We start from the raw sequence: 17,995 nt of genomic DNA, 5'->3' as shown, positions 1-17,995 counted from the left end.
TTCGTACTAACACAAACTTACAGTTCTGCAGGTCTTTGGGTACATGGGTTGGGGTCTGTCCGTGCTGTGAAGTCGGTACAGGGGTCAGGTTGCCGAGCCTTTTGCGTAGTCTGTCCAGGACCGTTGCGGGTTCTTCCTCTTGCCCCCTTGGGGCTGGTATGAACTCTCCTGGGACAGCCAAGAGTGTGCCGTACACCAACTCGACAGACAAGGCATGCAGATCCTCTTTGGGCGCTGTGCGAATTCCAAGCAGGACCCAGGGAAGGTCGTCCACCCAGTTAGGTCCTCTCAGGCGGGCCATGAGAGTTACCTTCAAGTGACGGTGGAAGCATTCCACTAGTCCATTCGACTGTGGATGGTAGGCAGTAGTGTGGTGTAGCTGCGTTCCCAACAGGCTGGCCACAGCCGACCACAGGCTGGAGGTGAACTGGGCGCCTCTGTCGGAGGAAATGTGGGCCGGTACCCCGAAGCGTGCTACCCAGGTTGCAATCAGTGCTCGGGTGCAGGAATCGGCAGATGTGTCGGTGAGCGGGACCGCATCTGGCCACCTTGTGAACCGGTCTACCATAGTTAGGAGGTAACGCGCTCCTCGGGACACTGGTAGGGGGCCCACAATATCCACATGAATGTGGGTTCGAACTGCTGCAGCGGGGCTTTAGTGTGCCGCTGCACCTTGGCTGTTTGGCACTGTGCGCACGTTCTGGCCCATTCGCTGACCTGCTTGCGAAGTCCATGCCACACAAACTTGCTGGAGACCAGCCGGACGGTTGTCCTGATAGATGGGTGCACCAAACTGTGTATGGAGTCGAAAACTCGCCGCCTCCAGGCTGCCAGGACGATGGGGTGAGGTTGGCCGGTAGCCACTTCGCACAGGAGGGTCCACTCACCTGGGCCTACGAGAAAGTCCTGCAGCTGCAAACCCGAGACTGTAGCTGGGCATCTCGTCGTCTGCCTGCTGCGCCTCCGCCAGTGCTGCATAGTCCACCCCCAGGGACAGGGCCTGGACAGCTGGTCCGCCACGACATTGTCCTTTCCCGAGACATGCTGGATGTCTGTCGTGTACTCAGAGATGTAGGACAGATGTCGCTGCTGGCGAGCCGACCAGGGATCGGACTCCTTCGTAAACACGAAGGTCAACGGTTTGTGGTCTGTGAGCGCGGTGAATGGCCTTCTTTCTAAGAAGTACCTGAAATGCCGGATTGCCAGATACAGTGCTGTTACGTATCCCGTAACTGGATCACTTACCAGCAAAGATAGAGAGGTCCGCTGAAGTCTGATGGTACCATTTTCAAACGTTTTTATTTATAAAGGGGCACAAAAGTAAGGTTAATACAAACATTCAGATACCATAAGTCGTCAATACTCAATCTAAAACGCAGGTATAGTAATAACCAATAAGAAATAAACTCTATCGTTGTCTAGGGGTAATGTATATATTGTCCGCTGTATATCTGAAAGTCTCTTGCGGTCACTGCAGTTCCACCAGCTGCCGTCTTTTGTGGTGTCGCTTTGGTGCACTTTGTTAAAGAGAGAGAGATAGAGATCAAATGAAACAGATACCCGGCGGGGTTTTCCAACCTTTAGGAGTTCGATTCTTCGGAGTCTCGTTGGGGAATGGACGCTCACTTGTGGCCTCCCCTGTAGCTAAGCCGTTCTTTCGTGGTGAGGTCGCCAATCCCAGGCAAGGAAAAGACGCACACGAACCCCACCACCGGCTGTCGCTATTAAACGCTGTCGCAGGATTTCTAGTGTGTCTTCTGGTACGTCTGGGGGGCCGTCTTTACAACCCCTCTTTTATCTGAACTCACGGGGTCTCAGATGTCAATCAGGTTGGGATGATGCAATCTCTCTCCGTCTCTCCACCCACGTTGCCCTGAGGGTATACACGTAGTACAGTTCCCAATTCACAAAGGTGTCTCCACGAGACAATGACCACAGTCGCCAGCTTTGCCTTGCTGTGAAACGAGAGCTCTGGCGATTCTCACAAAGGAGGGGGCTGGGATCATAACAGTGCCAACCGCTCCCGGTCGAAAGCACTGTACTTGAGTTCGGGTGTTCGTAGGTGCTTGCTGAAGAACGCCAAGGGTTGCCAGTGCCCCTCGATGAGCTGCTCCAGCACCCCACCGACTGCTGTGTCGGATGCGTCCACCGTGAGGGCGGTCGGAACGTCCTTTCTGGGGTGCACCAGCATCGCAGCATCTGCCAAGGCTTCCTTGGCTTTAACGAAAGCGGCCGCGGCCTCCTCGTCCCAAGTAATGTCCTTGCCTTTACCCGACATCAGGGTGTACAAAGGGCGCATGATACAGGCTGCTGAGGGGAGGAAACGGTGGTAGAAGTTCACCATACCAACGAACTCCTGTAGGCCTTTGACCGTGTTGGGCCGGGCAAAGTGGCAGATCGCGTTTACCTTGGCGGGCAGAGGTGTTGCCCCGTCTTTGGTAATCCTGTGGCCCAGGAAGTCGATGGTATCGAGACCGAACTGGCATTTGGCTGGGTTGATCTTGAGGCCGAAACCACTCAGGCGGGAGTAGAGCTGGCGGAGGTGGGACAGATGCTCCTGGCGACTACTGCTGGCTATAAGGAAGTTGTCTAAATAGATGAACGCAAAGTCCAGGTCGCGTCCCACCGCATCCATTAGCCGCTGGAACGTCTGTGCGGCATTCTTCAGGTCGAACGGCATTCGGAGGAACTCGAACAGGCCGAACGGGGTGATGAGTGCTGTTTTGGGGATGTCTTCAGGGTGCACTGGGATTTGATGGTATCCTCGGACGAGGTCTACTTTGGAAAATATTCTTGCCCCGTGCAGGTTTGCTGCAAAGTCCTGTATGTGCGGCACGGGGTAGCGGTCTGGAGTTGTAGCCTCGTTCAGTCTGCGGTAGTCGCCGCATGGACTCCAACCCCCGGCTGCTTTGGGCATCATGTGCAGGGAGGAGGCCCATCGGCTGTTGGAGCTCCGTACAATCCCCAATTCCTCCATCCTCTTGATCTCCTCCTTCACCAGGCAGAGCTTTTCCAGGGGGAGTCTTCGTGCGCGGGCATGGAGGGGTGGTCCCTTGGTCGGAATGTGGTGCTTGTACCCCGTGTCTGGGCATGGCTGCCGTGAACTGCGGTGCCAGAATCGATGGAAAGTCCGCCAGGATTCTGGTGAATTCGTTGTCCGACAGCATGATGGAGTCCAGGTGTGGGGCCGGCAACTTGGCTTCACCCAGGGAAAATGTCTGGAAAGTCTCGGCATGTACCAGTCTTTTCCCTTGCAAGTCGACCAGCAGGCTGTGAGCTGGCAAGAAGTCCGCCCCCAGGAGTGGTTGGGCCACGGCGGCCAGTGTGAAGTCCCACATGAACCGGCTGGCACCGAACTGAAGCTGCACTGTGCGGGTGCCGTAGGTCCATATTGTGCTGCCATTTGCGGCCCTCAGGGTGGGTCTTGGCTTCCTGTTGCAGGTGTCATACCCCGTCAGGGGCAAGATGCTGATTTCCGCTCTGGTGTCGACCAAGAAGCGGCGTCCCGACTGTTTGTCCCAGACGTACAAGAGGCTGTCCTGGTGGCCAGCCGCCATAGTCATTAGCGGCAGCTGGCCCTGGCCCTGGCAAGGCGGGCGACAATGGCGGGCTTTTGTGCCCCACCGCTGGTGGTAGAAACACCACTGTTCACTGGCCTCCTCACTCCTGCCTCTGTGTTGTGTGCGCTCCCCTGCCGGGCCTGGTCTGGTCTGCTGTTGGGCGTGTGGCCTGGTAATCTGACCGACGGGTGCCACACTCTCCCTCTTGGCTTTCCACAGCACGTCTGCCCAGGCCGCCACCTTCAGGGGGTCGCTGAAATCTGCGTTGGACAGCAGCAGATGTATGTCCTCGGGCAGTTGCTCTATGAACGCTTGCTCGAACATGAGGCAGGGCTTGTGTCCATCAGCCAGGGCCAGCATCTCGTTCATCAATGCTGACGGCAGTCTGTCTCCCAAACCGTCCAGGTGAAGCAGGCGGGTACCCCACTCACACCGTAAGAGGCCAAAGGTCCCAATGAGCAGCGCTTTGAATGCTTCATATTTGCCTTCTTCCAGGGGTGACTGTATGAAATCCGCAACCTGGGCGACGGTCTCCTGGTCAAGGGCGTTCACCACGTGATAGTAACGTGTGGAATCAGAAGATAGCTGCCGAATCTGGAACTTGGCTTCTGCTTGGCTAAACCACACGCCTGGTCGCAGCGTCCAGAAAGTCGGTAGTTTTAGCGAAACTGCGTGAACAGATGAAGAGTCGGTCATCTTTGGTCCAAATCCTGTTTGGACCGTCGGGGTCACCAATGTAGCGATGTGCTACAGACAGTGCTGAAATAACAACACGCAGTCAGTAAGTCATTTCGAGACTAGTTTATTCAAACTTCGCGGCGCTGGCATTTAATCCCTAGCGCCAGCCCTCTCCGGGCGGAAATGACATCAGAGGTGCATTACCAAAGTCTCTCCCCGCGCATTGGCTATTTGTGAGCCGGTTCGCCTGCGCAGAAAGTGGGTCACCACAGCTCAATATTTTTAACGTTCTGTCATTGCAATCACAAAAATCAGGATATGTATGGCAGCAGCATCTGTGAAGTAGGAGACAGAAACAGGTGTTGTGTTTCAGGACAATGATTTAACATCAGAATATATGAAAATGTAATCAAAGAAGTATTACACAAAGTCACCAGAAGCTGTTGGGGGCTTAAGGAGATCTGGTATGTCACAAAAGACTCCCTCAAATTTCTATAAATTTGGTGCAGAGAGCATTCCGACTAGTTGCAATGCTGCCATCTGATATGAAGGCATAGGGTCGGAAAAAGTTCCAGAGGGATGTTGACTCCACCAGCTCTGTCATGGGCACTCGCCTCCCCACCAGCGAGCATATCTTCAAAAGACAATGCCTCAGGAAGACAGAATCGATCATGAAAAACCATCACCATCCAGGTCATCCCCTCTCCTCATTACTACCATCAGGGAGGAGGTACAGAAGCCTGAAGATGCACACTCGATGTTTTAGCATCAGTTTTTTCTCCTCCGCCATTAGATTTCCAAATTATCTCACTACCTCACTATTTTGCTGTCATTGCATTATTTATTTATATATATGTTCTTATTGTAATATATCATAATTTTTATGTATTACACTGTAAAAACAGATCTCACGTCATATATTAGTGATAATAAATCTGATTGAGATTCTGAATTGCACATTAGTGACAAATGGTTTTCACCTTCAATGGGATGAAAATCAAATAGTTGTTGGGGCAATTTGTTCCAAGTACTGCCCACGTGATGCTGCTGACAATGTCTCCCTGATTTAACCGAGTCCCAAAATAGCTGATTCCAGATTTCCTGTCACTGTTTTTGTTTGTATTAAGGTTTTCCCATTTCTTTTAAAAGGAGTTAAATTGTGTGCACTTTGGTTCTCCTAAAGCAGGCTATATTTCCTCTTAAAATCAGTGTAGTGTCAGATTCCTGGGATGCAGGGCATGTTCTCTGAACAGAATGAGAGGTGATCTCACTTAGATTTTCACATTGTGAGAGTAAGTGCCAAAAGGCTTTATTTCTGTGCCTGGAGCATTGTCAATGGGTAAGGGAGAAATTTAGCATAAGAAGCTTTTATGGAAGTCCATGAACCCATGAATATTACATCATTATTTCTCTTTTGCATTACTTATTGATCATAACAGAATAATTTTTATGTTTTGTACTGTGCTGCTGCTACAAACAAATTTCATGACATATCTCAGAGCTAATAAAGCTGATTCTCTTGCAAAGAGGTTCAAACTATCAAACTCTTTCCTTGCACAGCTCATTCATTGAATATATTTAAGCCTGAGATTCTAGAACTGAAGTAGAAATGGAGAGGGCACTTGAGCTAGTGTGGAATCAGGTTGCAAGGTGCATAAGGCAAAGGATCTGGATGCACAAATGCAGCTCCTTCCCCATCATCCTCAAGATGGGTGCCCCCACGACTGTGTGCTGAGCCCATTGCTGTACACTCTACTCACACATGACTACATGACCAAACACCTGAGCAATCATATTGTAAAATTCTCCAGTGACACAACAGTGGTGGGGCTCATTCACCGACAACAATGAGAAGGCCTACAGAGAGGAGGTAGAGGAGCTCGAGGCCTGGTGCCAGGCGAATAACTACTTAATGTCAGTAGACAGAGGAGATGGTTATTGACTTCAAGAGAACTCGTATCACTCACCACTCACACTCTCCCCTTACAATGCCAGCACAGCGGTGGAAAGTGCAAGCAATTTCAAACTCCTGGGAGTGCACATCACACACAACCTCTCGTGGTCCCAGGACATATCCTACACTGTCACCAATGCCTCTACTTACTGAGGAGGCTGAAGCGAGCTGGACTTTGCACATCCATACTCATGTCATTCTTCAGATGTACAATAGAGAGTATCCTAACAATCTGCACCACTGTTTGGTATGGAACCTGCACTGCAGTGGGACAGGAAGGTTCTACAGCAGGTAGTCAAAACTACCTAAAGCTTCACGAGCACCAATCTGTCTGCCATCAAGGGCATGTGCACAGAAAGGTGTTGGAAAAAGGCCAGGAACATCATGAAGGATCCCACTCACTCTGATCATGGACTGTTTGTTCCACTCTGCTCGTGGAGCAGGCTACGTAGCATCCATGCCAGCACTACCAGACTCAATAACAGTCTCTTTCCCCAAGTAATAAAGCTGATCAACACTTATATATAGCCTAGCATCACTTTATGGACTTACAATAAATCTATGTGAAACACCCTGGTTTCCTCAGCTGCGTAAGTCTAGGAAAGACAACCTCCAGCTCTGCCATACTCGTGAGATTGAGGCATGAGCCCAGCCGTGTGTGTGTGGATGCTGTGTAATTCATTACCCTGTTACAAATTAGTGCCATGAAATAATGGACAGTGCACTGCATATGATTAAAAGATTTTCTTCATGATTCTTAGTTTTGACTAAAGGGTTAGTAAGGAAAAGAACAGAAAAGAAAAGGGCCCATTTTAATGAAACAGTCCAATGTGCACAAGTTGGAGCTCACAGTTTCTCCAAGTCACCAATCCTCAATCGATCTCACTCTGGGCTTTGTCGAATCATGGTTCCGCTCTGGGTTGAATCCTCTGACCTTTTCTCTCCAGCACCTTCCCTCTTCATATCCTCTCAAACAAAAGCCCCAAGCCCAACCTTAGTGTCCCTCACCAGAGAAACCTCCCCTAAATTCGACCATCCTAACTGGATGGCACGTTTCTCATCATTTCTTATCTTCAACAATAACCCAAACATAAGCTGAAAACAAACAGCTCTGACAGAACTGCCGAAATGACATACATACAGCACAACAGTAAAAAATATGAACCAGTGCATCGCATATCCAGATGCATCTTAAGTATTTATATGTATTGTGTTTTTAAAATTATCATTGTGTTCTTTCTTCTGTTTTTTTTCTGGTGCATCAATCTCGAGTAACAATGATCTTGTTCTCTTTTACACTTGTGTACTGGAAATGATATGAAGCAATTTTGAACTATTTTGTTGCATAGTAAAAGACCTATGATCCTTCTGTTGTTTCTAGACAGACCATAATCTTGATATTTTAGACAACGTGTCAAAATTGATTGTGGGTAACTGGTAATCAATATTTTCATCTTTTTGAGTTTTTATTTTCTTTTATATATAGGCCCATTTTTGTCACCCACTAAAGATCAAATTAAGGCTTGTAGCAGGCAGTCATAGCACCCCATCTTGGGGATGCCTTGGTAGTTGTCAATGTACAACCGAGATATCATAACTGAACTTCATCTATTCTTGTTCTGTTGTCAGAAAGAAATCCTAATCAGGAAGAGGGGCCCTGGCTGGTTTTGAATTTTGAAGCTTTTTACTTTATGGGTGAGAAACAGGATTTGCATGGTTGCATATAAATACATAAATAATTGCTGTTTTACTTGTAATTGCAAATGCATCTGGATAAAGCAATGTCATTGGTGAAGATGTAATTGAATGAAGTGTACCTGGTATTACAACCTGACTAAATAATCTAGGTTTGTACATCTGCAGGGCAGTAAGCATGAAAGTGTCATCTCACTAATTTGAATGAATGAGCTTTTCTCAATATGCCACACTTCATTCAACATTGATTCCAGAGGATGAGCATAGCGATCATGTTACCTGGTTGTTCATCATTTCTCCAAATAATGAAAGTTACGTTCACACCTCAAATGTTATCATAGGGTGGGAATTATTAAGCTATTTTCCCAGCAGGTACTCTGAGTGAGTTGAACTGGTTGGGGACTGTTTATGAAGAAGTGCTTGTGACATGATTTAGCCTGAATGCACCAGCAATGAGTTGATTACCTATGATAGATGTGCATAATAAACAATGTATTATTATTGATACTTCATAATCCTGAGTATGTTCCTTACCTTTCCTTTTGACTTTGCAGCCTTATGAATGAACAGTAGAATTTTGCATATTTGTGGTGCCAAGTTTTATTGAACAAAATTGTTTCATTTCTTGTAGGTTGTGTTTGAAGCAGTCACATCAGGTCAGCCTGGGTACATTGCTATTGATGAAGTGAAAATCCAAGGACACCCATGCAGTAAGTAGCAAACAGATTATTTTGTCCAAATTCAGTGCCTAGCAATGCAAGGTCATGTTGGCTTTGCCCGGTCCTATTATTATCTTCCAAGAGCATCCTTGCCACTTGTCATATGCCACTAGCATTTTTCCTACTATGTTTGCTTAGCAGTAACATTGCAAAGAAATAAATGATGCAGGATGGTTCTCCATTTCTGTCCACAGGTGAAACTGGTTGTTCTTTCTTTCCACTCTTGAATTTTCTATAATTTTTTAAGGAAAAAAGTATTAGATATTTGAGTCATCAGGAAAATGTGTCTTGACAGTTATTATGTTGAGTGTGTCAGACACAATGTATTTCCTTATAAAACAGCAGGTATGAGCTTCTGTCACATTGTCCTTCCATTAGCTTCGCTCCAAGCATGTCACATTATAAAAATACTGACGTGATCTTAACACATTCTGCAATATCAGCTAACACTAAACTAGAGTTCCTCTGACAGACTGACCCTAAAAGATTTTGGGAACATGCAATTTTTAACCTTTCCTTAAGTAAAGGAAGACTGCAAAATATCATGCAGTTGGAATTAGTTGTATAGATAGATAGATAGATGCTTTATTGATCCCAAAAGAAATTGCAATTCAGAGGAGAAGTAAGAAACAATAAAAATAATAAATTGTCACAAACAGTCTAACAGGAGGGGTCATCATTTTCCTGACTATAGGTTGATTCATTATAGAAGAATGACCTCACACAGTGCTCTTTGGAGTAGCACAGTTGTCATAGTCTATTACTAAATTTGTCCCTTTGTTCAGCCATGTAGAGGGTGAGAAACATTGTTCAGATTTGCCAGTGTGTCCAGTTTGATTCCTGTAACAGTGCCAGCATTTCTAATCAGATTATTGAGCCCGTTGGTGTCACCTGTGATGATGCCATTGCCCCAGCACACCACCACAGAGAAGATTGTACTGGCAACAGCAGACTGGTAAAACATGTGAAGGAGAGACCTGCAGACTCCAAAGGATCTCAGTTTCCTCAGGAAGTAGAGGTGATTCTGGCCCTTCAACTTCTGTGTTGGTGATTCACTCAAGTCTGTCATCCAGCTGCACTCCCAGGTACCTGTAAGTCCTCACCACATCCACATCCTCACCATCAGTAGTGATAGGGAGCAGTGCAAGCTTAGTCTTTCTAAAGTCCATCACCGTCTCCTTTGTCTTACTGATGTTGAGCTGCAGATGATTCAGTTTGCACCATTTGACAAAGGCCTCCACCAGGGCCCTATATTCATCCTCCCTTCCTCCCTTTATACACCCAACTATTGCGGAGTCAGAGAATTTCTGAAGTTGACATGACACAGTGTTATATTGAAAGTCCAAGGTATACAGGATAAACAGGAACGGAGCCAATACCTGTGGCACCCACATGCTGCTTATAGCCATGACTGTCACACAGCTCTGAAGCTGCATAAACTGTGGTCTGCCAGTCAGGTCGTCCATTAACCAGGATACAATGGAAGTACTAATTTACATCAAAAGGAGCTTTTCTCCCAGCAATGAGGGCTGTGTGGTACTGAAGGCACTTGAGAAATCAAAAAACATGATCCTTATGGTTCTGCCCCACTTATCCAAATTGGAGTAGGCTCTGTTCAACAGTCAACTCCAGCGTGCTCCTGGTAAGAAAACTGCAGGGAATATGACCGGGGTTGGAGGTGAGCCAGGACCAGCCTTTCTATGGTCTTCATAATGTGATATTATGGAGGTTAAAGTCTTATGAAATAAAACAGAATCCTATGTACAAATGTGTACATAATAATTCTATCTTCCAGATATATCAACATACTTAGTATTGCAGTCTCAGGGTTTTCATTACTAATGAAAAATATTACAGGTATGGGAAATCTGAAAAATGAAACAGAAAATGCTGCAAGTACTCAACAGGCTAGGTTTTGTGATTAAAAATCAGTGAATTGAAATGATAGATATGTTCCTTAGCCTTCAGATGTTGTCTGGTGAAATGAGTATTCCCAATGTATTCCGTATATATTGTAGTTAGAATTGTGAGCTTGCGTATCATTCAAAAGTATTTTAATTTTAGGACTGAAGGCACTCTTATTTTAAGCTAAGCAATGTTTAACCTATATAGCTATGATAAGATAGGAAATGCATCCACAGGCACCTTTCAGAGTTACAGAGGCAATGGACTGTTTGATTGAGTGGCAGTGAAATAACGTAAAGGACAAATCATAGGTTTGAAGAGATGACATTGAATGGATGAGTATTCCATTCAAATTGATGTGATGGTTAGAACATTATTTTGGACATTTGTAAAGTACTTTTCTAGCTTCATGATGATAGCCTTTACCCAGTTGAAACTAATGCTTACATCTGTGTATGGCCAAAATGATCACATGGTCATTCTATAGCGAGAGGATAGCTGATACTGAAATTAGCAGTAATAGAATATCTTTTTCCCAGTCTTGCAAGATTGAGTTGGAATTGGGAGAGTGGGATTCAGATCACAGAGCAAGTTTTATACCACTTCAGAATCTCGGCATTTTTAATTTTTAAACTCTTGATTTAACAATTTTTACATAACACTATTGACACTTTGGGCTATGCATCTTCAATTCATGAAGCTGTTTTTCACTATAATATTTAGTATGCTGCACTCTAGGCTCAGGAATAGATTGCTCTGAAATACCCTTTTTGCCTAGCTTTGTTAATTTACAAAAGTTCATTTCATAAAGCATTTTCCAGGAATGTTCCTAACTCTAACCTCAGTTTAGCCTATTGAAGAAAGGCTGTACTGATGCCAAAAACTTTGGGCTGTTTTTGCCAGAGTTATACCAGCGAGGAACTTTGTTAATGAAATAGACTTCAATTTACTAATATTTACTCAGGAAATGAGTAGGCAGCTCTCTTAAACTCAGATTATTTAAGCAGATGGCCTATCTTTAGTTGCAATTCATAAACACATGAAAGTCTGCAGATGCTGGAAATCAAATCAGCAAAATACACACAAAATGCTGGAGGAACTCGGGGGGGGGGGGGGGGAGGGGGCAGGCAGCATTTACGGAAATGAATCACCAGTCAATGTTTCTGGCCAAGGCCCTTCTTCAGGACTGAGAAGGAAGATGGAAGGTGCTAGAATAAAAAAGGTGAAGGAGGGAAGGAGAAGGAGTTTAGCTGGAAGGTGATAGGTGAAGCCAGGTGGGTGGGAAAGATCAAGGGCTGCAGAAGAAGGAATCTGATAGGAGAGTGGACCATAGGGAAAAAGGAGGAGGAGGAGACTTGGAGGTAATGATAGGCAGGTATGAAGAGGTAAATGCCATAATGGGGAATAGAAGAAGATGGAAGAGGGAGGGAGTACTTTCAACTGAAGGAAAAATCAATATTCATGCCATCATGTTGGAGATGGAATACCCAGATGGAATGTAAGGCATTGCTCCTTCACCCTGAGGGTGGACTCATCTTGGCACGTGGATCAACATGTTGGAATGGGAAGGGAATTGGAATTAAAATGTTTCAGCTGCAATTTCTTTTTTAGACTCTAAGTATTGTTATGCCATTCAGAAATTGTTTTGGGGATGAATCTATCATTCAAATTTTCAAGGTATTATGTGGGAACCAATAAAACAAGTTTCCTGTTTCTACTGGTGGGGAATGTAGGACCAGGAGGTGGAGGCTAAAATTAAGAGCCAGCTGTTTCAGGATTGAAGTTAGGGAATGCTTTCAAACTAACTTTGGATTCTTTTTTTTGTAATCAGCAGATAATGATGGTTGGTTATTCTTTTTAATTCTAAAATTGTTAGATTGTTATCAGCTAAAATTATGGAGTGATATGGAGGAAGATGGATGTATGAACAGACTCCTGTTCCATTGCTGATGTCCTGGTGGTATATCTAGAGGAGTTATGCTGCTCATTCTTACAGATAGTATTAAAATAATTGGTTCAATTAACCTGTGAAGCAACACAGTGCAGAACACATATCTATAAGACCATCAGGACGAGGAGAAGATGTATGGCTGCTTTGAAACTGTTCTGTCATTAAACAAGATGTAAGGCTTCTTGGGTCTTGGCTACAGCTCAAGTCCTCGCAATACAAATAAACCAAAAACCTGTCCCTCTCAACGTTGAATAAATTCAATGATTTTTGGCTCATGGTGTAGAATTGGAGTTGCTGATGAAAGGAGTTCTATGCCTTCACTATTTTAAATGGGAGATACTTCATGCTGAAACTTTGCCTAATCCTTCTAGATAACCCCAGCAAAAAAAGCATAGTCTTGGTTTAAATATTGTCAGCTCTTCCCCTTCCCTTCACCACCACACCCCTCAGAATTACATGTTCAATAAAATCATGTCACATTTGGAACTCCAATGAGTATAGACCAAGCTGCTCAGTCTTTTCTTAGTAGTCAGTCTCCAGGGTTGAACCCAATAAACCCTGCTCAGAATCTTAAGACTGAAAGACATTGGAGCAGAATTAGGCCATTTAGCCCATTGAATCTGCCCCTCCATTTGACTATGTCTGATTTATATTTCCCTCTCAATCCCATTCTCCTGCCTTCTCTCCATAACCTTTGAACCCTTACTCATTAAATACCTATTGACTTCCACTTTAAATATAGGCAGGAACATCCTCCACAACAATCTGTGGCAGTGAATTCCAGCAATTCACCACCCTCCTGTTAAAGAAATTCCTTCACATCTCTGTTCTAATGGGACGTTCTTATGTTCACAGGCTGTGCTCTCTGGTCCTAGAATCTCCTATTAGAATCATTCTTGCCGCATCTACTCTATTTAGGCCTTCTAGTAATTAATAGATTTCAATGAGATACCATTTCATTCTTCTAAACTCCAATGAGTACAGACAGAGCTATCAAAGCTACCATCCAGAATTGCAAGGCGCCTTAGAGAGGTTTCATTCTACCCTCAAGACTATGATTAGGATGTAATGTGTGGAAAATGAAAATGATTGGGATGAGGGTATATACTTACTCCTATTTGCAGTAAGGGAGTCGGTACAAGATTCATTAGGTTTCAGTCCATTTGAACTTGTATTTGGGCATAGAGTTAGAGGACCTTTGGCCTTATTAAAAGAACAATGGATTAATAAAGAGGTGCACACTAATTTGCTGGACTATGTTTTAAAATTTAAAGACAGATTACATAAAGCTTGTAGCTTAGCCATGGAAAATTTAAAATCGGCTCAGGAGAAAATGAAAACCTGGTACGATAAAGAAGCTAGAATGAGGACATTTAAGCCTGGAGATAAGGTGCTGGTTGTAAAGGAAATGCTGGACAGCTAGGTAGAGTGCTAGCAACTCTCTATCAAAAGTGCTGTACTTCACCTCTGGTGGCTGTAGGTGCCGGCTGAAGAAAGCGAGTGGTCGCCACTGGTCCTCGACGAGCTGCTCCAGGACTCCGCCGACTGCCGTGTCGGAAGCGTCGACTGTGAGTGCTGTGGGTATATCGACTGTCAGGTGCAGTGGGAGAGCCGCCTTTGCCAGCACCTCCTTGGCCTGCTCGAACGCCTCTGTGGACTCCACTTCTTCTCCACTTCATGCCACTTCTTTAGCCTTGCCGGCCATCAGGCTGAACATTTCTCGATGCGTGCCACCGCCGGCACAAACCGATGATAAAAGCTGACCATCCCTACGAACTCCTGCAGGCCCTTGACCGTACTGGGCTTGGGGAACTGGCGGATGGCCTGGACCTTGTCCGGTAGGGGAACTGCGCCATGTCGGTTGACTCTGTGGCCCAAGAAGTCGATCTCCGTCAGCCCGAACTGGCACTTTGCTGGATTGATTGCCAGTTTGTGGTCGCTCAGGCGTTGGCAGAGCTGGCGCAAATGTGCCACTTGCTCTTGGTGCAAACTGCTCGCCACCAGGATATCGTCCAAGTAAATGAAAACAAAATCCAGGCCACGTCCCACCGAGTCCATGAGCCTTTGGAAAGTTTGGGCTGCATTCTTGAGACTGAAAGGCATCCTCAGGAATTCGAACAAGCCGAACGGGGTGATGAGGGCTGTCTTGGGCACGTCGTTGGGGTGCACTGGGATCTGATGGTATCCCCTGACCAGGTCGATTTTGGAGAAGATGGTCGCTCCGTGCAGGTTCGCCATGAAGTCCTGGATGTGGAGTACCGAGTATCTGTCGGCGGTTGTGGCGTCATTGAGCCTTCTGTAGTCTCTGCAGGGCCTCCATCCTCCTGTGGACTTGGGCACCATGTGCAGCGGGGATGCCCATGGGCTGTCTGAGCGGGGTACGATTTCCATCTCTTCCATCTTACGGAACTCCTCCTTGGCGAGGTGGAGCTTGTCGGGTGGGAGCCTGCGAGCTCGGGCGTGCAGCAGCGGTCCTTGCGTGGGGATGGGGTGCTGCACGCCGAGCTTGGGGTCGGCCATAGAGAACTGCGGGGTGACTATGGAGGGGAATTCCGCCAACACCCTGGCGAATTCGTTACCCGAGAGGGTCACGGAATCCAGGTGGAGGGCTGGTAGCTTGGCTTCTCCGAGCTGTAAAGTCTGGAACATCTCGGCGTGGACCAAACGCTAGCCTTTTAGGTCGACCAGGAGGCAGTTGGCTCATAGGAAATCTGCCCCTAGTAGTGGCTGTGACATTGCTGCCAATGTGAAAGTCCAAGTGAAATGGCTGGACCCGAAATGCAGAGAGATAGTTTGTGGGCCATACATCGGAATACTGGTGTCATTTGCAGTGGTGAATTCGGGGCCTGGGACTGTGTTACAAGTGTCCATGCTCGGGTGGGGGGCAGTACGCTGACTTCGGCCCTGGTGTCTACCAGGAAGCATTGCCCGGAGCGTCGGTCCCAGAGGTACAGGAGGCTGTCTCGGTGGCCAGCCATCGTAGCCTTTAGCGACGGCTGACCCTGGCGTTTCCTGGAAAAGCACATGGTGGACGGTAGCGGCGCGCACCTGAACCCCATCTTTGGTGCTAGAAACACCATTGTTCCGAACTTTTGTCTTTTTCCCCCGTGGGTCTCGATGGCTTCGGTTGCGGGGCCTGGGCTTTGGGGCGCATAATCGTGGCTAGGCCAATGGAGGCTGCTCCACGTTGCTTGCTCTGCCAAAGGACGTCTACTTTAGCCGTGACCCTGCGTGGGTCGCTGAAATCCTCACTCGCGAGGAGGAGGTGAATGTCCTCTGGTATTTGCTCGAGGAACAACTGTTCAAGTAAAAGGCACGGCTTATGGCCGTCCATGAGCACCAGCATATCGTTCATGAGCTCGGATGGCGTGTGATCACCCAGGCTGTCCGTGTGTAGGAGTAGCGCTGCCCGTTCACGGCGGGCGAGTCCGAAGGTACGGATCAGGAGCGCCTTAAGCTTAGTGTACCTGTCCTCCATTGGTGGCTGGTGTAGGACGTCGATGATCTGGCCTGCCATCTCCTGGTCGAACGTGCTGACCACATAGTAGTACCGCGTGGTGTCGGCTGTAATGTCTCTGATATTGAACTAGGCCTCAGCCTGCTGGAACCAAATATGGGGCTGAGTGGCCCAGAAAGTTGGGAGCTTCAGAGAGACCACGCTGTGTGAGTTGCTTGAACTCATGGCTGGTCGCTGAGTCGCCGGCTCCAGATGCCATCTGGAACGTCCGGGTCACCAATGTAGTCGTGTGCAACACGCTACTAAAGAAACACATGGAGGCAGAGAGAGGTGAACTCAGAATGCCTTTACTGATTCAAAATCGTGTGCTTAAATCTCCCCTCCCATGGGACGGACGTGACGTCAGACTGTCCCCAGAAGGTCTACCCCAAGCGGGTAGTTCCAAATGTGTAACCGCATGTCTGCCCACGGCTCCTGATGGCGGTTCGAGTCCCGCGTGTGCGGGTCGCCATACCCATACATTAACCCTTTCAATCCCTGGATCATTCTCGTAAACCTCCTCTGGACCCTCACCAATGCCAGCATATCCTTTTTTAGATATGGAGCCCTAGACTGCTGACAGTGCTCCAACTGTGCTCCATCCAATGCCTTATAAGTTTTCAGCAATATACCTTGCAAGCTAACCTTTGAGGAATCCTGCACGAGGACTCCCAAGCCTCTGCACTTCCAATTTCTGAATTCGTTCCCCATTTTAAAAATAGTCTAAAACTTTATTCCTTCTAGCGAAGTGTATGACCACACACTTTCCTACACTGTCAGAATCAGGTTTATTATCACTGTCTTATATGACATGAAATTTGTTGTTTTCCAAAGAAATAAAATTCCAAAATAAGTAGTGCAAAACAAATGGAATAATAAGGTACTTTTCGTGAACTGTTCTGAAATCTGATGGTGAAGGGGAAGAGGCCCATTTCTGAATCACTGAGTATGGGTTGTCACATCCACCCCAATTGTTGTAATAAGAAGAGGTCATGTCCCAGATGGAGAGGGTACTTAAGGAGCAGAATAAATTCATATGGCCCATCAAGTCTGCTCTGCCGTTTCATGGCTGATCCAAGTTTCCTCACAGCCCGAGTCTCCTACCTTCTCTACATGTCCCTTCATGCCCTGACCAATCAAAAATCTTATCAACCTCTGCCTTAAATATACATAAAGACCCGGCCTCCACAGTTGCCTGTGGCAAAGAATTCCACAGATTCACTACTCTCTGGCTAAAGAAATTCATCCTCATCGCTGTTCTAAAAGGAAAACCTCTATTCTGATGTTGTATCTTCTGGTCTTAAACTTTCCCTTCATCAGAAACATTCTCCCATATCCATTCTATCAGGACCTTTCACCATTCGATAGGTATCAAAGAGGTCATCCCTCATTCTTCTGAATTCCAGTGAATAGAGACCCAGAGCTATCAGACGCTCTTCATATGACAACCCATTCAATCCTGGAATCATTTTCATCAACATCCTTTGAACCCTCTCCAGTTTCAGGACATCCTTTCTAAGACAAAGGGCCTAAGCTTGCTCACAATACTCCAAGTCAGGCCTCACCAGTGTTCTATAAAGTTTGAACATTACATCCTAGCTTTTATATTCGAATCCTCTTGAAATGAATGATAACATTGCATTTCCCTTCCTCAGCACTGACTCAACCTGCCAATTAACCTTTAGGGAAATCTGCACAAGTACTCCAAAGTCCCTTTGTGCCTCAGTTTTTTGTCTTTTCTCTCCATTTAGAAAATAGTCAAGCTTTCATTTCTTCTACCAAAGTGCATGACCATACACTTCCCAACACAGTATGCCATCTGCCACGTCTTTGCCTATTCTTCTGATCTGTCTAGGTCCTTCTGTAGTCTCTCTAATTCCTCAAAACTACCTGCCACTCCACCTATCCATGCAACAAAACCATCAAATCCATCATCCAGATCATTGACATATAACGTAAAAGGGATCGGTCTGAACACAGACCCAGGAATATCAATAGTCACTAGCAGCCAACCAGAAAAGTCCCTTTATTCCCACT

The 17,995-nt window shown here is 46.4% G+C and overlaps 1 protein-coding gene across 14 annotated transcripts in view; it reads left to right on the top strand.

Annotated features, from left to right (window-relative positions):
- LOC140728571 (receptor-type tyrosine-protein phosphatase mu-like) overlaps positions 1 to 17,995 on the top strand; it is a 994,862-nt gene that overhangs the window by 353,324 nt on the left and 623,543 nt on the right. For all 14 annotated transcript variants that reach the window (XM_073047511.1, XM_073047621.1, XM_073047608.1 and 11 more), the window contains exon 4: positions 8,519 to 8,597. In XM_073047511.1, coding sequence (XP_072903612.1) covers positions 8,519 to 8,597 — 79 coding nt within the window. The remainder of the gene's footprint in view (positions 1 to 8,518; positions 8,598 to 17,995) is intronic.

This window comes from Hemitrygon akajei, chromosome 1, assembly GCF_048418815.1.
Source record: "Hemitrygon akajei chromosome 1, sHemAka1.3, whole genome shotgun sequence".
NCBI lineage: Eukaryota > Metazoa > Chordata > Chondrichthyes > Myliobatiformes > Dasyatidae > Hemitrygon > Hemitrygon akajei.
Note: the sequence above shows the minus strand (reverse complement) of the source record. Positions and strands in the feature narration are given on the sequence as shown.